General features: G+C 44.7%; 1 protein-coding gene across 1 annotated transcript in view; it reads right to left on the bottom strand.

Moving 5' to 3' along the window:
* LOC146026153 (cytochrome P450 2D17-like) overlaps positions 1 to 25,751 on the bottom strand; it is an 85,568-nt gene that overhangs the window by 13,260 nt on the left and 46,557 nt on the right. Inside the window, exons 6-7 of the mRNA XM_083156566.1 lie at positions 23,069 to 23,207; positions 18,089 to 18,276 (exon numbers count right to left, since the gene is read on the bottom strand). Of these exons, the coding sequence (XP_083012692.1) occupies positions 18,089 to 18,276; positions 23,069 to 23,207 (327 nt within the window). The remainder of the gene's footprint in view (positions 1 to 18,088; positions 18,277 to 23,068; positions 23,208 to 25,751) is intronic.

Raw genomic sequence — 25,751 nt, 5'->3', positions numbered from 1 at the left:
TGGAATTCATAGCAGTAAATGCAAAGAAAATAAAAATGTGTAATTTCCTGGGATGATTATGTGCACAAACCTCCCAGAAGTTAATCTAAACAATGTCCTTAAACACTATAGCGAGCAAATTACATCGTGCATCAAGACACACATATACTGATGCCAATCCTGGAGCATTTTTTCAATCCCTGTATTGAAAATTGCCCTCCCCCCAAGCAAGCCGCCTCTCACATTTACTCACATGGGCTGAAAGGATGTGGTGCGGCCGGCAGGTGACCTCTGATCACATCACACTTCGCAGAGCCACACAGTCAGAGACGGGAGCAGCCTGGCAACATCTGAGCGCATACTCAGATGCTGCCTGGCACTAGACTGCGCATGCGCAGTTTAATCCCAATATCCTGGGATTGGAAATTCCAATCTCAGGATTCAAATCCCAGCAATTTTGGGAACAAATCCCGCCGCCCCATGCAGTGCCGTCTTTCCCATTGGGCACGATGGGCAGTTGCCCGGGGGCCCTAGGACCTAGGGGCCCCCGGCCCAGCCCAATGGGAAAGATGGTGGTCGGGGTCCGGGAATCCGCTCACCCTCGCTGGGGGATCCGGGCAGGGGGATCAGGGCGGTGGCGGTAGCTAGAAGCCTGATTCGGCGAAGCTCTATTTGCCGGCGGGGCGGGAAGCGCTGTTGCATTTGAATAGACTGGCCGGACGCTGATTGGCTGAATTCAGAAAATCAGCATCCGGCCAGTCTTTAAAAAGGCAACAGCGCTTCCCACCCCGCCGGCAAATAGCGCTTCACCTCCTAGCTAGCAGTGAATTTAATTTCGGGGGGTCCGTGTGCCGGGGTTCTGATCACCCTCACTGGGTGATCCGGCAGGGGGATCAGGGCATCGGTGGCGGTAGCTAGGAGCCCGAAGCGGCGAAGCGCTATTTGCCGGCAGGGGGGGCGAGAAGCGCTGCTGCATTTAAAATGACTGGCTGAATGCTGATTGGCTGAATTCAGCCAATCAGCATCCGGTCAGTCTTTTCAAATTCAACAGCGCTTCCCGCCCCCGCCGACAAATAGTGCTTCGCCGCTTCGGGCTTCTTGCTACCGCCACCGCCGCCCTGATCCCCTTCCCCAGCGAGGATGGTCGGATCCCCGCCACCCGGCCACCATCTCTTTCCCATTAGCGCTATTTGCCGGTGGGGCGGGAAGCGCTGCTGCATTTGAAAAGACTGGCCGAACGCTGATTGGCTGAATTCAGCCAATCAGCGTCTGGCCAGTCTTTTCAAATGCAACAGCGCTTCCCGCCCCGCCAGTTAATAGCGCTTTGCCACTTCAGGGCAGGCTCCTAGCTACCGCCGCTGCCCTGATCCCACTGCCCGGATCCCCCAGCGAAGATGATCGGATCCCCGGCCGCCGGAAGCTGACTGGCTGCCGCACTGAGCCAGAGAGGTGAGGGTTGGGGAGGTGACTGTGGGCTCCTGGGCAAACTAATTTGGGGGGGGGGGGGTCCAGTGAACTAGGTTGCCCAGGGGCCCTTCCTAATGTTAAGCCGGCCCTGGCCCCATGCCCCCGGAACGCATTGGTCCGTGCAAACGGATCGCCGACTATGAAAGTCGCCGAGTCCATTCGTCAAGGGACACTGCACATGTGCATAATTCATTATGTGCACGCGCAGATTAAAAACATTGGTCCCCGAAACGAACACGCGGGGGATCGATCAACCAAAATGACCCCCATACTGTATGAACATGTGTGAACCCGAAGAAGTGTGACCAGGCACCTCACTGTTCACTGTTACACTTAATTTATAAATATTGAATCTTCAAATGAGATACAGGCAATATCCAAAATACTGTATATCAAAGCATGTGAAAGTGTAATAGTGCTCACAGAGATATACAGTATCATACATGTATAATGTGCTTACAAATGATAATAAGCTTCCATGATATAACTAATGATACGGAGATGGCAGTATTAAAATGCATATCATAACAATGGCAGCATTGGGAGTCCAGCGTGGCGGCGAGCACAGTGAACCCACAAGGGGCTTGATTGCATTCTCCCCCTTTTTGGGCTCTTAATAGTTGGGATTCCGATGTTGGAGAAACGACTATTGGAATCCTGACAGTTGGAGAGTTATACCATACCCGTTGGGACAGTGGTTCCCAATCTGTATGCCGTGGCACCCTGGGATGCCTTGGGACACTTGCTGGGGTGCCTCAGCTTGGTGGTCCAGGAATAATTTGAATTGGGATTGGTCAGTGTTATAAACAAAACCAGTGCTTGTGGCTTCCCATCATAAAATATGTTGACTAGCAGAAGCAAATACGGTCTCTCACCAACCACATATTTAACCCTAAGGATGACATATTAACACAATTAACTTAATTTAATATATATCTTTTTCAAAACTTCTCAATAAGGAACTTTTGGCCTAGGGGTGCCGTGAAAAAAAATTCTGATGCTCTAGGGCACAATGATTCAAAAAGTTTGGGAACTGCTGTGTTAATTGCCAAATGTCCTTAATTGGTATAATTACAAATCATTTTATTGTATGCCCTTAAAAAGATTTGTTATTCTTCAGGTGCCTTCTTAGGGCATGTTTTAGTTAGAGTAAATACGCAAATATATTTTTTTAGGCACACAAAGAAATTTTTATATGTGGCAGCGGAGAAGATTGTGCTGTGTCTAATAACCTCTCTCTTACACCTTTGCATTGCTATCATCATCATCTTATCATCGTCCAGGTCCCGTCTCCAAATTCTTAATAAATGTCTCTCCTCTGACCTCACCTCCCTCATTCTGCGGGACATTAACATCTTAATTTATGAACCCTAAAACTCTGCTCCCTTTAAACTTCTCTCCATCTCCACCTCATTACGCCTCTCTCAATCAAACCTTTCACATCAATAACCACTCTATTGGTCATATTTAATCTCTGTAACATTGTCAACTTCGCTGACTCTCACCTTCCTTTCTCTGATCCGACTTCCTCCCATTCAGCATACCCATTCCACATACACCCCCCTTCCCTAAGACCACTCTCACTTTGCTTCCACTAGCTTGTCCTCTTTATTAAGACTCCCTTCTCTCCTACAATACTGTCTTCTACTATCAGAATTGCCCTGGATTCTGCTGCCCCAGCTGTTACCGCCAACACAGTAATCTTTCACTCTTTTCTGAACCCTTTTGTCTATGCTAGAACAAACAAACAAAAACAATGCAGCACCTATAATATAAAAAACGATTTGAAATGATTGGATTGACTTTACATCGATTTAATATATAGCATAAGTAAATAATACATTTTAATCAAGAAAAACACATAAAAACAATTTCATATGTAAATAAAGAGATGACCACACACACTTAATTTAAAAGAACTGTTTGGCATGAGCGTCACTGTTAGACACCATCCGTTCCTATGTGTACCTGGAATTTTTTAGAAAGACTGGCTCAAAGTTTTGTATAGTTACCATCCACCTCTCGGATACAACCCCATTTAGTAGAGTATAAAAATGCAGACAGCACACAACCATTTTATCTCCTTTGAAAAAGCTACTTTTTAGCGAAACGCATCAGATTATTAGCAACAGCAGCACCCATAATTGTTTTGGACGGTATCCGGACCAGCCTGGATGGAGTGAACTTCCATTTTGGCTTGACAGTTCAAAGCTACAGCAAATGGCCATCTTCTTCATACCATTCCATTATCCTCTACAAATCGGATTACAAATAAGGGACTCTGAAACCCTCCCACATCTCCAAAAGACATTTGATAATTCCTAGGGAGGAACACAAGTTTGTCAGTGACTATACAGGACACTTTGAGCCCCAATCCGAGAGGTGGATGGTTACTACTGTATACAAAACTTTGAGCCATTCTTTCTAAAAAATTCCAGGTACACATAGGAACGGATGGCGTCTAACAGTGCCGCTCATGCCAAACAGTTTTTTTAAATTAAGTGTGTGTGGTCATCTTTTTATTTACATATGAAATAGTTGTTATGTGTTTTTCTTGATTAAAATGTATTATTTACTTATGCTATATATATATATATAAAATCGATATAAAGTCAATCCAATCGTTTCAAAGTTTTTTACATTATAGGCGCTGCATTGTTTTTGTTTGTTCTATTCCCTTTTCAAGGTTTCACTAAACCTGTTGTTTTTACAGCAGCCACCCTGAGTCAACCAGCTCACCCGTTGCGCCCCCCCCCCCCCCCCACCCATTTTTTGGTGCACCTTTACCCCCTCTATTTGGGGAGATATGAGGATCGATACCCCAACGCCTTTTTGTCTATGCTGTATGTATCCACCCTTTGATTAATTCCCACCAACGTTCCTTCATTAACTCCCTCCCTATTCTTGCTTCCATATTGCCAAACTGGTTCATACTGTATATCCTTACTCCTTTTCTTTCGTACATGCTCTTATCTACTCTATCCCTAAGAGACCCCCCTTGACACCAACTCCATAATTACTGCCCTCTCTCACTACTCCCCTATGTCTTCACACTCCATGAAGGGTCACTGAAGTGCATGGTTTGGAATGTAAATCCAGGTTTTAGCCTCTGGTAGGAGTGAGATCTGGGGTAGAAGTCTGGGAGCTGGCAGGTCTGATGTAATTTCTACTTATCATACAGGATATCGGACTACAACAGATGGTATATGTAACCCTGTTTTCCTTGATGTATAAGAAAGATCTTTAGTGGCAGTGCCTCCACCCCAAGCAGTGTCGGTGGTATCGACTACCAATCCCAGATAGCTATATAGTCTGTGACGACTAGGTAGGTGAGCTTGGGGAATCACCCAGAGTAATGGTCCATGGGATTGATCAATTGAACAATTTATTTAAACGTATAGCGGAAATACATGCACCACAGTATTTTTCCCAATGCAATTGGGTAATAGCAAGATATTATACATATATCTATATATCTATAACTAGTACTCTAACACACAAAATACTCTGTTTTATTGTACTGGATCTGGAACCTGGAGATACCGTAATCCTCGTAGTCTGGACAGAGTAAAACAATTAGCTTGTAACTAAATTAGCACCTTTTCGTTAACCATATTATTGCGCAATAATATTAACCATTTTTACTTAACATTTCCTATACTACCCATGACTAAGCGCTTTCTGTTCCTTATAGATGATCACCATGTCACCTCTCGTGAAGAAGTCGGTATACCAGTCAATATTATCCCTACTGTTATGATCAATGGTAAGTATACTTTGGGGTTCCTCGGTATTGCAAGTAATTATATGGTTACAAGTGTCGGTCAGCTAGTTCACTTGAGGGAGTATCCACTTTCAGAATACGATATATAGACAGTGACTTAGTGGCCATACGTAACGTTTCTTCAATATAGATCCTATTGGGCTGCTGTCTTAAAAGAGCGTCCCCTGGCCCTCAGAGAACCGGGTTTAGCTCTGGCACTCACTACCTTGCTGTAGGTATGCTGGCACAATAATTATGGATGGTCGAGCTTGAACCACCTGTGGAGACTATGTAGATCCGGCCGGGCGTCCCCTGGCTACTAAGCCGGGTTTAGCCCTTGGAGCGCTTCCTCTGACGGGTATACTCCTCGGAACGACTTACTCCCTTACAGCACAACTGTCCGGGTAATTAGTTGTCTTCAATATCCACAGGCTAATATCAGTACAATCTGTCTATGAAGATAAAGCCCTGAGATATGCGAAGCTATTTTCTATACACTGCTATATTCTATCAGTTGCCACAGCTACGGCCCTCGGCTGTTCGCTTCCTGAGGTCACTACGCTCCGACTTTTCTGAACAACTGCGCTGAATACTTTATCCCTCTATCCTTAGCTTCCCCAGGCCAGGGCAGCCGGGTTTGGCTATGTCTGTCTCTTTTTGGGTGGCAACAGTTGATGCCAGTAGTTGGCAACACAGGAATTCCCTTGCTGGACCTGCTCCTGTAGAGTGCTTAAACAGTTAAAACCTCAGTTGAAGGGTTAATTTAGAATAATTGTGAGATTCCTATGAGATGACCACACTTGGAAGTAACGCCAGCTCCCTCACTGCATTGCTGCTCAATTTACACTTTACTCAGTTCCTGTCGATATGCCTGCCTAATATTGCAGGGGATGTGCTTGTATTAACAGAGTATGTGTAGGATCTATTCTCCTCTGGCTAATTACTGCCGGCTGTTGAGACTGCCACATAGATACACTGTATTCCCATTAGATTTGGGGATAGGTGCGGGACTTGAATTAGGGGCTGGTATGGGAGGAGTGGTTTACAATACTATAAGGCCGCGTCACCACTCACCACACCTTCTCCTGTCTGTCTCTACGTTGCAGGGCCCGGCTGGTTTCCTCCCCTGTGGACGCCTTATTCACGCCCCCGGAACGCCTTCCCGCTGATGCTGCGGGGCTCTCTCTGGCCACGCTGCCGGACTCCTTCTTCCGGAGGCCGCTGTCCGTCACCGCCCGGAACGCCCTTCAGCCGCCGTGTCACTTCACCGCCGCCGACTGCCTCCCAGAACTTGGAACTGCAGCCGCTTGATGATACACCCAGCGTCTCATGCGGAGGGACCCGCTGTGTGTACCGGAGCCTCAGGTAGGGGTTTTATGCCTCCCCAGCACCGCTCTCCGCAACTTTGTTATGCTGCGTTACTCTGCACATTACAGGCTTGGTCCGTCATTAACCGCTTCCGCGCTCCTTTTCTGGAAGGTTCTCTCCCCCCGCCTTTTATCCCCTCTGCCTCAGCGGGCAACTGCTTTCTTGGGCACTCGCGCACCCCAACTTTATTTAACACTATCAGGGCATCCACAGTCACTCTTTAGTCTCTCCCCTCACAGCAGTGATAATAGTATAGTCTGCCATAGGTCATACCATTTGGCATGTTCCATTTCTGTAGTAATAAGGGATGTCCCACCAATATATGCACCTATAAAGGTACTCCTAATGTCCAATGGTATTACTTATTAAAACAACACCTCTGTATCAGGCTTATAAGCATTTTAAGCATTTACACTGTTCTAACTTATGGTATATACATATATACATAGAATGGGGTATTACATTTCTCCCCCTGGCGATCAAGCTGGCAATGTTGTTCACAAATTGCCACTTGATCTCCATTTACACTTAGTGGCCTATTGACTTATAACATTTGTAGCGCCTCACCAGTATTTTATATAACCACAGTTTACAGCACAACTTCCAAAATAAGGCCAGGAATTTCTAATGCTTGGATGTACTACTCTATTTACCACTGTGGGACACCCTAAGTGGTCATACGTCAACATTCTGGGCGGTCTACGTACTCGTGCTGGTAACGGATGTTCACTTGGATAATCACTGATAGAAGGTTCACTCCCCCAACTATCTTCTGGAAGCACATAGGGCTCAGTGAAGTCTTGTTCACCATGTATTTCCCTGGGGTTTTCTACATCTGTCAACTGGTCAAAATCCAATTCCCACTGGACGGCTGGGGCGGTATTTTCATTTTGGTAGAAGTAACCCATCTCGTGGTCGATCTCATCTTCTCGAAATTCTTCGCTTACTGGACAATCAGAAGAGGTAAATTTCTTTTTAGTGGTTTCCAGATCTGTGGCCGATTCCTTATTCTCCTTAGGCTCACTAGAATGAAACACAATGTCCTGGGTAATGGGTAATAAATGTTGGCGATGGTAGGTGAGGATTGGTCCGGTATCATTTTCAGGGACAATCTGATACACTGGGAGGTCAGGCAACTTCTTTAACACTACATAGGGGATGTCTTTCCATCGATTAGCACGTTTTTGCTTGCGAGGGCAACCCAGCCTCTTGAGAAGTACACGATCTCCTGGTAGTAATACGTGCTCTTTTACCTTTCGATTATACAGGGTTTGATTCTTTTCATTTTGTTTTCGGGCAGAGTCTTGGGCTAATGAGTACGCCTTATTGAGTTCTTTTCTTAACTTATCAACGTACTTTGAATGAGAAGTAGCATGGACTGTAGTAGGAGAAGTGCCCAAACTGATATCAATAGGGAGTCTTGCCTCTCGGCCAAACATTAGTAAATAAGGTGAATATCCAGTAGCTTCATTCCTGGTGCAGTTGTATGCATGTACTAGATGACAAATGTACTTGTTCCACTGTGTCTTCTGTTTCGGATCTAATGTACCCAACATATTCAGTAAAGTTCGGTTGAACCTCTCCGGCTGAGGATCTCCTTGGGGATGATAGGGCGTGGTCCTGGATTTCTTTATCCCACACAAGTCACACAACTCCTTGATGAGGTGACTCTCGAAATCAGGACCCCGATCAGTGTGAATGCGGGCAGGTAACCCATAATGCACAAAAAACTTTTCCCAGAGGGTCTTTGCCACCGTGATTGCCCTTTGATCTGGAGTGACAAAGGCTTGCGCATATCGGGTAAAATGGTCAGTTATCACCAGGATGTTACTATTTTTTCCATTGGGACTCTCAAAGGAAAGGAAATCTACACAGACTAAGTCCATAGGCCCAGAACTTCGGATACTGACTAAATTGGCAGCATGTTGTGGTAAAGTCTTTCTTAGAATGCAGTTTCTACACTTTCGGCAATACTCATCAATGTCCCGATTCATTAAAGGCCAATACACCCGTTCAGCTACTAATTGTTGTGTTTTGTCATATCCCAAATGTCCATGTTGGTCATGCAGGGCACTCAACACCACCTGTCTTAGCTCCGCGGGTAGTACTAACTGGTCTTTGGTACTACCATTGGGCGGGGTAGTTCTCCGATACAACATTCCTTGTTTTATCACTAAATTTCTTCTTTGACGACATAATATCTTATACCGTACAGTCGCTGGAAAGGTGCAATCTGGCTTGGAAGGATGTAGTATTTGCTGCAACATAGGGCCTATCTCAAGGTCATCTGTCTGGGCTTTTCGTAACTGTTCCTGGGACCATTTAGGTAACTGTCTCATTTCTGCTGTTGTAATCCAACAATACATTAACGGTAAAGATCTTCCAGAAGCGCCTAATGCACTAACCCGTTCCGGCATTTGTTGGATACAGTGCACTTGATGACACAGCCCTTGTAGAGCCGGCGCCGGTACTTCTACCCAGTCATCATTTTCACTAATATTGCTGGAATGAGGTACTCGCAATAATGCATCGGCATCGGTATTGTTGATCCCAGGCTTATATTTCAAATCAAAGGTGTAGTTGGACAGTGCTGCCAACCATCGATGCCCTGTTGCATCCAGTTTTGCCGTGGAGTTGATGTACGTAAGGGGATTGTTGTCTGTATGCACGGTGAAACGAACTCCGTATAAATAATCATGGAATTTTTCCACTACTGCCCATTTTAGCGCCAGGAATTCCAATTTATGGACCGCATAGTTCTTCTAACTACTGGAAAGACCCCGACTAACATAAGCTATGGGTCGCAGAACCTTCTCTTGCCATTGATAAAGTACCCCTCCTATTCCATCCATGGAGGCATCTACATGAACTTCATAGGGTAATTCTGGATTGGCATAGGCTAGTACGGGGGAGTGCGTCAAATGATGCTTTAATTGTTGAAACGAGCTGTCACACTCCGCTGTCCAACGTTCTCCAAACTCTTCCTGTGGCTTATAATACTTTCCCAGGTTCTGCCGAGGTGTCCCTACCGGAGGATACCCTTTGGTAAGTTCGGTGAGGGGTCGAGCAATTTGAGAATATTGAGGGACAAAGCGCCTGTAGTAACCACTGAATCCCAAGAATGAACGTAACTCTTTCAATGTTGTGGGTTTAGGCCATTCCTTCACGGCTGCGATCTTATCAGGGTCAGTGGATACTCCCTCCCGGCTGACTACATGTCCCAGATATTTGACGGTGGTCTGGCAAAGTCTGCACTTGTCAATGGACAGCTTTAATCCCTTTTGATGTAATCTTTTCAGTACTTTCATTAATCGACGATTGTGATTTTCTAAGGTCTTCCCGAACACTATGACATCATCGAGGTATACAAGTACTTCACGATAGCACATATCCCCAATTACTTTTTCCATCGTCCTTTGAAAGGTTGCAGGGGCCCCTTTTATACCTTGTGGCATCTTGAGAAACTCAAAGAACCCGATCGGACAAATAAAGGCGGTCTTGGCACAATCATCCGGATGCATGGGTATTTGGTAGTACCCTGATCTTAGGTCAAGTACGGAAAACCATTGGCTCCCCTGAAGACAGTCCAACACTTCCTCCACTTTTGGTACAGTGTACTGGTCTTCAATAGTTCGATTATTCAGAGTTCGGTAGTCAATACACATTCTTATATCTCCGTTCTTTTTACGGGCGACCACAATGGGTGACGCATAAGGACTTTGAGATTCAGCTATTACTTGATTCTCAAGGAGAAATTTTAAATGAAGGCGCACATCTTCGAAGTCTGCGGGAGCTAATCTTCTTGATCTCTCACGAAACGGGGTATCATCAGTCATTCGTATTCGGTGTTCCACCCCATTGACCATTCCCAAATCCCAATCGCTTAACGAATATACTGATTCAATTACTTTCATGTCCCGGATTAGTTGTTCTCGATCTTCATAGGCTATATCGCTGCCCTTAAAACATTCCAGTATTCGGGTGTTGAAGGCAGGAAGGTCAACCTCATCAGGGATGGAGTGAGCAATATCCTTCGGGGATGCAATGCAATTGAGGGATTTAGTCTCTTGATCAGAAGAATGGGAGATTATGTTATCTTGGTTTTGGCACCATTTAGACAATGTTTTGAATAGATGTGAATTAGTCCCCACTATTACAGACACCACCTCTTGTCCCGAGGGAGGATCAGGACATACGAGAGCTAGAAAGGGCAACGGGTTTTGGTACTCGGCCGTATCGTCCATAAACTGAAGATGAGTGGTCACATATCCCAAGTAGGGGTATTTTTGATGACTCAGTCCCCATATCACTAGTCCATCTATAGGGTTCAAGGGTACATCTGCCAGATGTTGATGGTACCAACCCTCGAAGATTATGGAAACTTGTGACCCACTGTCCAATAACACTGTACAATACTGTCCATTTATTAACGCTGGAACCATTGGGGCATCTCCAACCAGTCCCTGGTGTATTAAACCAGACCACTGTGTGTTCCCCATTGAAGTTACATCTATAAGTTGGGAGTCGATGCGGGGTTCATCGGCGTCCCTTGTAAGTTTCCCGACGGTGTAGAATCCCGGGAGTCAGGATTAGGTCCTCGTCGGCTATATCTTCGTTGAGGGCATTCAAAACTACGATGGCCCATTTGACCACAACTATAACAGGTATAGTTATAGTTCCCTCTATCATCCACTCTTCGATTATAACCTCTTCCCCGATTCATAGAGGCTCCAGTAGTCACTGGTTCAGTGGGAGTCTGGAAGGCTATTAGTTGATCTAATTTCTTATTTTGCTCTTCCATAAGCTTGTATAACCGATCAGAGGCTAAAGGTGCTTCAGTAGTTGGAATTACCACCTTGACTCTTTTGAGGGTCTTTTCTCTGTTTTCAATTTGCACTTCTTCCAATTTCACTTCTTTTATCACTCAGAGCTCACTCAGAGTCGGTGCCTTGTCTTTGGATATAGTACACCTCAGCCGTTGGGCCACTGGGTTTGATGTCAACGCTCCCCGCAACACATACTTCAGTCGTTTCTCATCCATTTCTGCCCCCTGAATCCCTCCTTTGTCTAATAATTTGTACAGTATCTTATTTATGCGATAGATGAAATTAGTAAGAGTCTCATTAGGCTCTTGGTAGGTGTGATTTAGTCTGGATAATAAATCTCCTACATCCTCTAATGTTCCGAATGAGTAGTCCAGGGCATCAAAATAATCCTTGAGCGTAGAATTACTATTACTCCTCCTGGTAGCTTGTATGATGCCCATGGCCGGCCCTCTAAGACTTTCTACAATGCGTTGTTTTTTTATATGCTCCGGGCATCGCCATTCTTCGGAATGCTGGGTAGCCGTTTCTCTCCAAGCCTCATAATTTTCTTCTCCTGTCGGAACTGGTAACAACCCCGAAAATATACGTAATCGCCTATATCCACCTTCATAATGCCACCTTTCCATCTGGCTAACCACTCGATCCATCACTTTATCCACCGACGGGTCTTGGTCCGTTTCCCTAGTTACATCAGTATCTAAATGCAGCCCAGTATGGGAGTCGTTGCCTCTATCTCCATTTCCAACCTGGGTAGCATAACTTTCCAGTTGTATCTCTCTATGTTCCCCACCCGCACCTCCCGGCCAGATAATCTTCCACCTTTGAGTGGGTGACTGGGAGGTTATAATCTGGGCCGGTATTAAGGTAGAATCCAATTTGTTAAGGTTAGTGATCAATACTGCCCACACATCTCCTTCTTCACTTCTGGATTTTTTATCGATCAATTTGGGTCGACGTACTCCATACAGTTTATCGACTTCTCCCAGAATTTCGTCGTCAGACATGTTGTCAAACTTTCCTGCCAGTGCAAAACTACAATCCACAAATAATCCATGGAGATGCATCCACTCCTGAAGTTCTGAAGAAGTTATGTGTTCCATTTTGGTTCTGTGGATCTCAGCAGTGCCTCCAGATGTAACCCTGTTTTCCTTGATGTATAAGAAAGATCTTTAGTGGCAGTGCCTCCACCCCAAGCAGTGTCGGTGGTATCGACTACCAATCCCAGATAGCTATATAGTCTGTGACGACTAGGTAGGTGAGCTTGGGGAATCACCCAGAGTAATGGTCCATGGGATTGATCAATTGAACAATTTATTTAAACGTATAGCGGAAATACATGCACCACAGTATTTTTCCCAATGCAATTGGGTAATAGCAAGATATTATACATATATCTATATATCTATAACTAGTACTCTAACACACAAAATACTCTGTTTTATTGTACTGGATCTGGAACCTGGAGATACCGTAATCCTCGTAGTCTGGACAGAGTAAAACAATTAGCTTGTAACTAAATTAGCACCTTTTCGTTAACCATATTATTGCGCAATAATATTAACCATTTTTACTTAACATTTCCTATACTACCCATGACTAAGCGCTTTCTGTTCCTTATAGATGATCACCATGTCACCTCTCGTGAAGAAGTCGGTATACCAGTCAATATTATCCCTACTGTTATGATCAATGGTAAGTATACTTTGGGGTTCCTCGGTATTGCAAGTAATTATATGGTTACAAGTGTCGGTCAGCTAGTTCACTTGAGGGAGTATCCACTTTCAGAATACGATATATAGACAGTGACTTAGTGGCCATTCGTAACGTTTCTTCAATATAGATCCTATTGGGCTGCTGTCTTAAAAGAGCGTCCCCTGGCCCTCAGAGAACCGGGTTTAGCTCTGGCACTCACTACCTTGCTGTAGGTATGCTGGCACAATAATTATGGATGGTCGAGCTTGAACCACCTGTGGAGACTATGTAGATCCGGCCGGGCGTCCCCTGGCTACTAAGCCGGGTTTAGCCCTTGGAGCGCTTCCTCTGACGGGTATACTCCTCGGAACGACTTACTCCCTTACAGCACAACTGTCCGGGTAATTAGTTGTCTTCAATATCCACAGGCTAATATCAGTACAATCTGTCTATGAAGATAAAGCCCTGAGATATGCGAAGCTATTTTCTATACACTGCTATATTCTATCAGTTGCCACAGCTACGGCCCTCGGCTGTTCGCTTTCTGAGGTCACTACGCTCCGACTTTTCTGAACAACTGCGCTGAATACTTTATCCCTCTATCCTTAGCTTCCCCAGGCCAGGGCAGCCGGGTTTGGCTATGTCTGTCTCTTTTTGGGTGGCAACAGTTGATGCCAGTAGTTGGCAACACAGGAATTCCCTTGCTGGACCTGCTCCTGTAGAGTGCTTAAACAGTTAAAACCTCAGTTGAAGGGTTAATTTAGAATAATTGTGAGATTCCTATGAGATGACCACACTTGGAAGTAACGCCAGCTCCCTCACTGCATTGCTGCTCAATTTACACTTTACTCAGTTCCTGTCGATATGCCTGCCTAATATTGCAGGGGATGTGCTTGTATTAACAGAGTATGTGTAGGATCTATTCTCCTCTGGCTAATTACTGCCGGCTGTTGAGACTGCCACATAGATACACTGTATTCCCATTAGATTTGGGGATAGGTGCGGGACTTGAATTAGGGGCTGGTATGGGAGGAGTGGTTTACAATACTATAAGGCCGCGTCACCACTCACCACACCTTCTCCTGTCTGTCTCTACGTTGCAGGGCCCGGCTGGTTTCCTCCCCTGTGGACGCCTTATTCACGCCCCCGGAACGCCTTCCCGCGGATGCTGCGGGGCTCTCTCTGGCCACGCTGCCGGACTCCTTCTTCCGGAGGCCGCTGTCCGTCACCGCCCGGAACGCCCTTCAGCCGCCGTGTCACTTCACCGCCGCCGACTGCCTCCCAGAACTTGGAACTGCAGCCGCTTGATGATACACCCAGCGTCTCATGCGGAGGGACCCGCTGTGTGTACCGGAGCCTCAGGTAGGGGTTTTATGCCTCCCCAGCACCGCTCTCCGCAACTTTGTTATGCTGCGATACTCTGCACATTACAGGCTTGGTCCGTCATTAACCGCTTCCGCGCTCCTTTTCTGGAAGGTTCTCTCCCCCCGCCTTTTATCCCCTCTGCCTCAGCGGGCAACTGCTTTCTTGGGCACTCGCGCACCCCAACTTTATTTAACACTATCAGGGCATCCACAGTCACTTTTTAGTCTCTCCCCTCACAGCAGTGATAATAGTATAGTCTGCCATAGGTCATACCATTTGGCATGTTCCATTTCTGTAGTAATAAGGGATGTCCCACCAATATATGCACCTATAAAGGTACTCCTAATGTCCAATGGTATTACTTATTAAAACAACACCTCTGTATCAGGCTGATAAGCATTTTAAGCATTTACACTGTTCTAACTTATGGTATATACATATATACATAGAATGGGGTATTACATATATGATATCGGAGTGTAACCAATGGTACAGGATATCGGACTGCAGGGTCGGTGGAATGAAACCAGGTGGAAACAGAAGATAACTGATTCAGAACCATATAGGGAGGCAGGAAAAGAGTGTTATGGAAATATGCACTTGAGTTACTGAGTAGAATAAGTATCAAGCAGTATCTCCCAGTATCATACAGCTAATCTGTGGACAACATTGAACTGGCAGCTAATGGTTGCACAGAAAACTGGTGCATCTGAATGAAAGCCACACTGAGTCTCAGGAGGTCTGCTATGAAGCTGGAACATGGAGTGAGGAAACAAGTAAATAAACCAGAGAGTGTAATTTTGTTGCAGGAAGTGTACAACTGCCTCACCTCCTTCATCTACAACTAGTGCCTAGTTTGAGAAAGTCTTCACTAAAAAAAGCCCTCACTAAGGACACAATGACCCCCATTTAACACCACTGCAGCAAATCAGACAATCTCGATTGGATGCGTGCTCCTGCTGATCTTTTGCTAAATCTTCTGATCTTACATGTTACATGAAAGATCAGAAGATTTAACAAAAGATCCATAGAAATGCACATGGGATCTAAAGGTGCCCACACACTAGAACGATTTTTGGTCCAATTGGCCGATTTCCGATAAATTGGCCGCTATATCGTCCGATTTTTACCGATAATCGGTCGAAAATCGGTCGATTTTTGTCCGATGCGTGCTCCTGTGGATCTTTAGCTGAATCTTCTGATCTTACGTGCTGCACAAAAGATCAGAAGATTTGACAAAAGATCCATAGAAACGCACACGGAATCTCAAGAAAAATCTTTGGTAAAGATGTGCGCTTGCCTGAAATCTTCTATCCAGGACGGAAAAAAGATTTCAAGGCTAATTTATGCGCACATCTTACGATCGCAGATCTTTCTAGTGTGTGGGCACCTTTAAGAGAAGTCTTTGGTGAAGATGTGTGGTTGCCTGAAATCTTTTGTCCGGGACGAACAAAAGATTTCAAGGCTAATTTATTCACACACTTTAAGATTACAGATCTTTCTAGTGTGTGGGCACCTTTCTCTACTGGTTCACCACCTCATACAACAGCTCAATCTATAGTCCCTGCACACAGTCTACCTTTCTTCAGTTTCAAATTTCTGCCAGGGTCCCTTAAGGCATTGTCCTTGTCTCTTCTAACTCTACACATATCCATTGGTGAATTCATCAGCTCCTTTGGCCTCCATTATTAACTCCATACCAAAGTTATCCAAAATGACCTCACTTAAGGGTAGATTTATTAAGCTCGGTGAAGTGTCTGGTTTTTATCACCGGACAATTAGCTCCTAACTATGAAGTTACAGGCTTGGTTTGAAAAAAATGACAGATAGGAGCTGATTGGCCAGTGATAAAAAACAGACACTTTATCACTTCACCGAGCTTAATAAATCTACCCCAAAGTGTTCAGAAAGGAGAAAATAAGTTTGTGCAACAAATAAAGATTTAAAAACTAGTCCCTGTCTGCCTCTTTATTGTGTCTCCTATCAGTGAAATTCTGTTCATTTAAACATTAATGGGACATATATCTCAGGGTCCCTTGTAGTTAGACTTTTCCTTAGCATATCTAATGTACTAAAATCTAAATACCAATGTCACCTTTGCTTGAGAGTAGATATCCTTAAAATCTTGACTGTAATGATGCAGTTTAGAAAATTCTAAGCCCATTATCCGATGTTTGTCCTTTCTTCTTTCCGTCTCCCCCCCCCCCCCCTACCCAGAGTATGTGTCCTTTCTTATTCTCTGTCTCTCTCCCCCCAATGCAAAGTATGTGTCCTTTTGGTACTTGTGTAGTTTCACAGCTTAAGCTACACTGTTAGCGTGGCCCAACGGGAACACTACGCTGATTCTGACAGGGACGCTATAGTGAGTATGTAACTGCCGCCATGAAACTACACGTGTGTAGTTTCATGGCTAGCTTAAGCTACGTTGTGCAGCTACAGTATGTCCTTGGCATCCCTGGCAAGCTTAGAGAACGCCTCTCACACAGCGCCGGTAACGGGCAGATCCCCTACACTGGCGGAAGCCAGCGGAGAGGGGATCATGCGGGCACCTGCGGAGAGGTGCTCCATCTGTCTGAGAGGCACAAGCGTCTCAGATGCTTGTGCGTCTCAGTAATTCTTGCGGGCAGGGTACGACAAATGCCTCCTTTTCAAACCCCCACTATCCACGCCAGCCCAAAGCGTGGCCAACGCATCGAGCCCCGCGAGGGGACACACTATGCGTCCTCCCAACCTGTTCATGCTCCCACTATCCACGGCAGAGTATGTGTCCATTCTTCTTCTTTGTCTCCCCCTCCCCCCCCCCCCACCCAGAGTATGTGTCCTCTCTTCTTCTCTGTCTCTCCCCCCCCCCGACCCAGAGTATGTGTCCTCTCTTCTTCTCTGTCTCCCCCGCCAACCCAGAGTATGTGTCCTTTCTTCTTCTCTGTCTCTCCCCCCTCCCCTCCGAGTATGTGTCCTCTCTTCTTCTCTGCCCCCCCCCCCTTCCCCCCAAACCCAGAGTACAACATTGCAAAATGCAGCTGCAGAGATGATCTATTATCTGGAAGTGAATCAAACACATTATACAAAAATAAAAACTAGAAAAATGAAGATATAGATTTGAACCAGGAACTAGAAATGCCTAGTAGTAGTAGTAGTATGTTTATTTATTTATAAGGCGCCACAAAGTGTCCGCAGCGCCGTACATAGCAAACAAAAAACAAATTACAAGGTAACGTACAGGGTGTGTTGAAAAATACAGTATAAATAGGGGTATAGCTGGTAGAACTAAAATCAGCATCAGTTCAGAAGTAGGTGTCAAGATTGTCGAGGAGACTGAGGATGAAGTAGAGGAAGGGAAGAACAGGACAGGAGCACAGGTGAGGTAAATAGGTAGGGTGAGTACGTGAGGAAGGAGGGCCCTACTCATAAGAGTTAACATACTAAAAGGAGGTGGGTGGACGAACGAAAAACAATAGGAAAGTAGGAACGGATGGGAACGGAGGCAGGATAGGAGGATCAAAAGAAGAAAATGCACAAAGCTTTCATTCTGGCACTAATATACTATCTAATGAATGGCATTAATACATATACAGCAGCCTATAAGCAAAATCCATTGAATATTCACCCCAAATCATCTCTCATTTACCTTTGGTATAAACTGTCCTCGAAGTTCCATGTCTCTGTAGGTCATATGCGGCATGGCTAGGGGAACAATGTCCCCGCACCGTTGTATTTCATGGATCACAGCATTAGTATATGGCATTTCCAACACGTCTCCCATTGTAGGAGCTCTCTCTTTTCCAACCACACGATCAATCTCCTCTTGGACTTTAGCTGGATAACAAAGATAATGTCTACATGAAAACAATGCTAATAACCCTGCAATCCCACTGCTCATTGTTTTATTTAATAAATTCTCACCACTAATATTAGTAATGGTGCTAGGAATACATAATAATGGAAAATTAAAATGGTTTATTTTGTGAAAGAAGAGAGATGTATGTAATGTATTTAGAAACTAAGGGCCTTATTCTAGTTCACTCTTTCTGACAAAGTCCTTCTTAGATGGACAAAACCATGTGCACTGCAGGGGGGCAGATGTAAAATGTGCAGAGAGAATTAGATTTGGGTGAGTTATTTTGTTTCTGTGCAGGGTAAATACTGGCTGCTTTATTTTTACACTGCAATATAGATCTCACTTTGAAGTAAAACCCCACCCAAATCTAATTCTCTCTGCACAAGTAACATCTGCCCCACCTGCAGTGCACATGGTTTTGTCCATCTATGAAGGATTTTGTCAGAAAGAGTGCACTAGAATAAGCCCTAAGGCACTCACAGTAACCCTTATCTTATGGAAAGTACCTTTTGGCCCAGAACAGGTTCAGGAACCCAGTTCCTAATGATGACATATTTAATTAAAGGTTTGAGAACGGAGTTCCTGCTGGTTCCTTCTGAAAAATAGCACTGCTTCTATGCAATAACTTGTTCCTATGTAACTATATGCCTTGTACTATTCGAATGATCCAATATACATTTCTTCATCTTTGTATTGCTAATGTATTGATAATAATGATGTGAATTCAACCTGGCTTATTTTTACTCACACAACGTACAAGAACATAAATGGGAAGGATTTCCTTGCATATATAAGCAACATACACAGCTGCACATAGGCTGAGGTTCTAATGAGTGGTCTAGTAATGGGTTAGTAATGGGTTCAGAATCAAAGGTAACAGCCTGCTAGTCATTGGGACCGGCTTCAAGGAAACAACAAGCACCTAGCCCCATTCAGAGCATTACCTCAATTTTTGGTCCTTTCTTATCAGTAGACAGCAAGTCCGCTTAATACTTACAGTGAAGAGCCAGAATTTTTTATAATGGTTATAATGGAAGTGGTTAAACTGCGCTACATCGGAAATCATGCAACAGATGTAGCATAATATAACAATTTATTATTATTTATTATTATTATTATTTATTTAACCACTTTCACACTTGTTTTTATTTGGGCTTGACACCCCAAATCAACTAAACTGCTGCTAACCAACCCATCTCCTCTCTTGGCTACATGGGGACACATGGGGTGACATTTAATAAGATGCAAAAATGTGATTTTTTTTGCAATTTTTTTCGCCCAAAACGGCCGAAATCACACTTTTTCCTGAATTTGCATATTTAATGAGATGCGAAAAGCGTCAAAACTGCGGTTTCTGCCGCAAAAGCGCACATTGTGAAAGTGCTATTTTTTTGTCGCGCCGGAACTCGCATCCAGATGTTTTCCCATTGAAAATATACAATTCATATATTTAATGAGATGCGAAATAGGGAAAAGTGTCTAAAATTCACCACATACAGTATGTAGACCAGGTTCTGACAGGCGAATTGGCCAAAACCCTGCAAAGATCATTGCGATCTGTGCATGGTCCTGTGTAAAAAAAATGTGTAAAGGTGTTTTTTTGGGGCGTGGGGTCCCCCCTCCTGAGCATAACCAGCCCCGGGCTCATTGAGCCGGACCTGGTTTAAAAAATACGGCGGACAAAAAGAGTAGGGGTCCCCCGTATTCCTGAAACCAGACCCGGACTCTTGGACCGGTCTTGTTTCCAAAAATACGGGGTAAAAAAAATCTGGTGGTCCCCCGTATTTTGAAACTAGCACCGGGCTCCAATAGTCCGTGGTGTCATGCCACAGTTGGGGGGACACTTTTTATATATGGTCCCCCGGCCAAAACATGAGCACCGTGGCTGGTCAGCCTTGGATGGGGTACCTGGAGGAGAGGAGACCCCCCAATAAAGGGGTCCCCCCCCAGGCTTCACCCATCCAGGGCTGAAGCCCGGGCTGTAACCGGCATCCGTGGCCAGTGGACGCCGGCCTGATAGGGTTAATTTTCACACATTCCTAACATTGCTTTATGCAGAAGAACTACAAGTGCCAGCAGACCTACCCCGCATACTGGGGCATTAATGTGCCCGCTGGGACTTGTAGTCCACCTGTAAAAAGAATGTTAAAAGAAAAGACGCACACACAGAAAAGTATAACTTTATTTCACACACAGACACACACCTCACTTTTACACCAATATACTTACCGATCCAGGGTCCAGCGCTGGTCTCCCTTCTGCATAGCCAGCTCACCCCGCACTGACAGCGGGGTGAGCCGGCTTTCTCCTGCGCAGCTAGCACCTTCTGTAGCGCTGTTCCAGTTAACCACGGCTGATCTTTATTGAAATAGCTTTTTATCCCCCAAAATTTCATATACAATTCTTTTGAAGGTAGAATTGCGGTGCACCAGCGATGCACACCACGATGCTGTGTGCGGAGTGATCAGTGATCACTGAAATTGCTCCATGTGTATGCCTCTTTAAGACTGTATTAACAGGAAGAAGAAAAAATGGACTGTTTGGGGGGGGGGGACGCACTGATAGTTGATTGTATAATAAAATGTACTTTTAATAGTTTATTTAATATTTCCTACATAGCAATGTGGAAAATTGAACAACAGTGAAATATAGAGGTGATAGAACCTACAGACCCCTGTGAGGCTAGAACCAGAAGGAGATATATCTGAGAGAACCCAGTGGTGGGTCTCTAGATAATATCCCTCTGGTGCCAAGATACAGGTGCTTCACACTTCTTCCTGTTAATACTGTACAAACCGACTGTGAGGAACATCACACATCACTTTATAACTAAAATTGGGGTCCCTCTAAACCATTGAATAAAACAATTGGTGTGCAGACGAGCAACAAGCTCCCTAGAGGAGCAAACAATATACTCTTTAAGACTGTACTAGTACTTTAGCCACTGTACCAAATCCAAAACAAACACAGACCCTGACACAACAAATACAAATAAAAACTAAAGGCCCCCATACATTAGGCCGACTTGTCCTTAGGACAAGTCGGACCCAATTCTCCTGTGAGCCGCCCGGCAGCTCCCCTGGAGGCTCACATACAATTTTGCACTTGATGAGCCAGTTTTTACATGTGATAAATCGCTTGCGATTTATCACATGTAAAACAAATGGGGAGCTGCAGGGCGGTGAGGAGCAGTGGGGCGGGCAGCGGCAGTAGTGGGGGCGGGCAGCGGCAGTAGTGGGGGCGGGCAGCGGCAGTAGTGGGGGCGGGCGGCGGCAGTAGTGCCTGGCCGGCATGCTGTGATCACAAATAGCAGCGCTGCCGCTGCGGGACGGGACGCACAGTGGCGGCTATTAGATTTTCAAAATACCTGTCAAATGACCGGCCGTTCTGTGATTGGCTGAGCTCTCAGCCAATCACAGAACGGCCGGTCATTTGACAGGTATTTTGAAAATCTAATAGCCGCCACTGTGCGTCCCGTCCCGCAGCGGCAGCGCTGCTATTTGTGATCACAGCATGCCGGCCAGGTCAGCATCACTCGCCGCACCCGGCACTCGCTGGGAACTCATTTGTGAGCCGCCGCCCGCCCCCACTACTGCCGCCGCCCGCCCCCACTACTGCTGCTGCTATTTGTGATCACAGCATGCTGGCCAGGTCAGTGTGTCTGCCCGCCGTGCTCCCCCGCCCCCCCCCCCCGGTGTCTGCATGCATATGCCTGACAGATGGGCAGGCATATGCATAGCATACAGGGAGGTCGGATGATCTTATGTGCTGACCGTCCGACCTCCCTGATCCGGTCCGATGCGCACGGGACCGCACATCGGATCAGATCATATATCACACACCTGCGATTTTGGGGCGATTTCATCCGGTTATCGGCCCAAAGTGCCGAAATCGGATGAAATCGTCCCAAAATCGTATAGTGTATGGGGGCCTTAAGTCCATCACAGAGCTGATCGACATTATAATAATCATGTATGGATACCACCCAGGACCAACTGTTCTATCATCTGTTAGCCCGGCACTACTTACTCTAATTTAGCAGCTATCACTCCTGATTTGAGCAAATGTGCTTTGCCCTAAGTATCAAAGTTAGACTGTAAATGTTATAGTACAGCTACTCAGGTGTGTAATAGAGCTACAATGTCTAGGAAGACAGTCAAAGGCCCTTATTCAGATCTGATCGCAGTTCAAATATGGTCTCATAATGGGTAAAACCATGTGCACTGCAGGTGGGGCAGATGTAACATGTGCAGAGAAAGTTACATTTGAGTGGGGTGTGTTAAAACTGAAACCTAAATTGCAGGGTAAAAATCAAGTAGCCAGTATTTTCCCTGCACAAAAAAACAAAATAATTCACACAAATCTAACTCTCTCTATACATGTTACATCTACCCCACCTGCAGTGCACATGTTTTTTTCCATTTTGAGAACAAATGTGTACTGCGATCAGATCTGAATAAGGGCCAAAATGTAGACTGATGTTAAGACTGGTACATAATATTGTCAGGGTAACATTTTTGACATGACTATGGTTGATAGGTGTTATCCTTTTTTTGGTGGAGGGAGGGGGGGGGTGCAAATGCTGTATATTTCATCATTAGTGCATGGCTCGGAGAGGTTACCATTCCCAATATATATCCACGTGGAAAATAAATTAAGAATTGTTGGGAAAACACGTGTAAAAAAAATCAGAAAACATGTGTTGACTATTTGTTGAACATTGTCATGTCCGTTATTGCTGACCTACCATCCAGACACCCAGATACTCACACTGAACACTTGGGTAGAGGAGCATGTATAGCAGTCCCCATCTCAAGGTGCTACTTGTGGTTTCTGTCCCAGCTCCAAATAAATCATATGTCGTGAAGAGTAGATTCATCTCATTGAAACTACTGTCAGGATCTGTTACCTGGAAGAAAACATTTATCTCAAGATTTCATGTGAATTTTATAAGTTCTTGTGAATTTTAAAACAGAAATTGTAATTGCACTTTATTTGTTTAAAAGCGGACAACAAACTGAAATAAATTAAGAATTTTGCATTTAATTTAGAGTGAGAGAGTTCTGCTATTCGTCTCAATACAATGTAAGGTGTCACGACATGAAAAGTTGCAAAACCTTATACTGTAATTATGTTTGTTTCTCAAGGTGGTCTCCAATACACCTCTGCCATAACTCCACTGGTAGCAGTACTGGTAATTGGGAAATGTGGGAACAATTTGTGTGACTGGTTTCCCAAATCCTCTACACATCCTGTATGGCTGCCCCAAGGACAAACATAAAGCAGGTAGAAGGTACTAGAGTCACTTGGCAGCCAATTTAGAGTTGCAAGCAAGTCAGCATGCACAGAACTAAATGCCAATTTATTTATTTATTTACAGTTTCTTATATAGCGCAGTATATTCCATTGCGCTTTACAATTGGAGACAACAGTGATTAAACAAACTGGGTAGATACAAACCGACATGGAGGTAGGAGGGCCCTGCTCTCAAGCTTACAATCTATAGAAATACCGTATGTGCATACACAGGGTCTGTTCGTAAAGTAATGAGGCTGATTTTTTCATGCCACGCAGAACAGACACATGGTGGCGCTGTAGGGTGGGATAGGTGGAGGGGTGTCTCAGCTCCACATTCTCTTCAGCGTCAGTTACCTGTGAGCCTTTACAGTGTACGGATCAAGCTGTAAACGAAGTGTCCTATTTTACCTCGGTCGAGGATTCGAGATGGAGCCTACCATCCAGCAACAATATACAATCAAGTTTTCTGTTGACCTCAGAAATCAGGTAGGTTTTGACTCATGATCAAAAAGACAAGTGTGTGTGTGGCGATTTCCTGCAAACTTTTGGAATGTGCACAAATTGCAGAGGGGCACACACCATCGTCCAGTGTATCAATGATCAAGGGTCATACTTTAAAGATTATTAACCCGTTATATCTGAAAGTTCAATAAAAAGGTTTCCTGGATTTAGTCTCATTACATTCTGGGCAGACCCTGTATGCAACTGCTATGCACCTAGGGCCTTATTTTGGTTCACTCTTTCTGACAAAATACTTCTTAGATGGACAAAACCATGTGCACTGCAGGGGGGCAGATGTAACATGTGCAGAGAGAATTAGATTTGGGTGAATAATTTTGTTTCTGTGCAGGGAAAATACTGGCTGCTTTATTTTTACACTTCAATATAGATCTCACTTTGAAGTAAAACCCCACCCAAATCTAACTCTCTCTGCACATTTTGCATATGCTCCCCTGCAGTGCACATGGTTTTGTCCATCTAAGAAGGATTTTGTCAGAAAGAGTGAACCAAAATAAGGCCCTACTAATCATCTGCAGGTGGAAGCAGCCATCATCATTGTCAGCAGGCACTTGTATAATCCCTTTGCCTGGTGCTTTAATGTTCCATGTTTATGTTTTGTACCTATGGGGTCTATTCGTAAAGCATAGAAAACCATGTTTTGTGAGAAACATGGCTTCTCCCTGCTTTGGGCTATTCAGGGATATGGTTACCGTGAAGAAGTTCCTGACTTTTCCACTGGCACCCTCTCTCCGTGTCTGAATCGCATCATCATATTTTTGTAGGGTGAGTGAAACTAATGATAGATTGATATAAGATTTGCTATCTCAGGACAACGTAATCTGTACTGCAAAGCACAATTTGCAGGAAAGCTCAATGCTTCCCTGCTAGATGCCCAGTAGCCAGTGCTGCTCCGCCTCTTGAACTCCCAGCAGCCCCTGCAGCTGCCACTGACCTGTGCCACTGGTGCATATGCAGAACAGGACTTTTCTGCTGCTCTGCACTTCTAACCGATATATACTGCTCTGGTCATTTGTTTTTTGGGTTTTTACATGAGTAGACCCCTATATCTGCTTTGAACAGAATTCTAGCAGATTTTAGGACAACATAGTCTGTACTGCAAAGTGAATCGGACTGCTATATGTATGATATCCAGACTTGTAATATTGTGTTTTATGTGTACGGATTCTTGTATATGTTACTATGTCCAATATACATATCTTAAAAAAAAAAAGAAAAGCACTCTTGATATAGTATTTTGGCTATATTGCTCTCTATGAACAATCAATATGGACTATATAGTCCATATTTATCGATTGCAATGAGCACCCTCGTGCAGCAGAATTTTGACTAGAAAGTGTACAAACTATACAGTATAGTCAAAATCATAGGTACTTGTATACTATCATGGCTCCCATCGCATGCCATCGCATGCCATATGTAGTGGCATGCGATGCAATGCGATTTTTACGGATTTTTTATGCATTTGTTGTAAAAATCGCATGCCATCGCATCACATGCCATCACATCGCATGCCATGCGATGCGATGCTATGCGATGGCATGCGATTTTGATCACAAATGCATCGAAATGCATTTAAATTATTAGCAAACATGTTAAATGCACCCCAAATGTCTTTTTCACACTGTACCACCCC

The sequence above is a fragment of the Crinia signifera genome, chromosome 8 (genome assembly GCF_055691185.1).
Source record: "Crinia signifera chromosome 8, ASM5569118v1, whole genome shotgun sequence".
In the NCBI taxonomy this organism is placed as follows: domain Eukaryota; kingdom Metazoa; phylum Chordata; class Amphibia; order Anura; family Myobatrachidae; genus Crinia; species Crinia signifera.
Note: the sequence above shows the minus strand (reverse complement) of the source record. Positions and strands in the feature narration are given on the sequence as shown.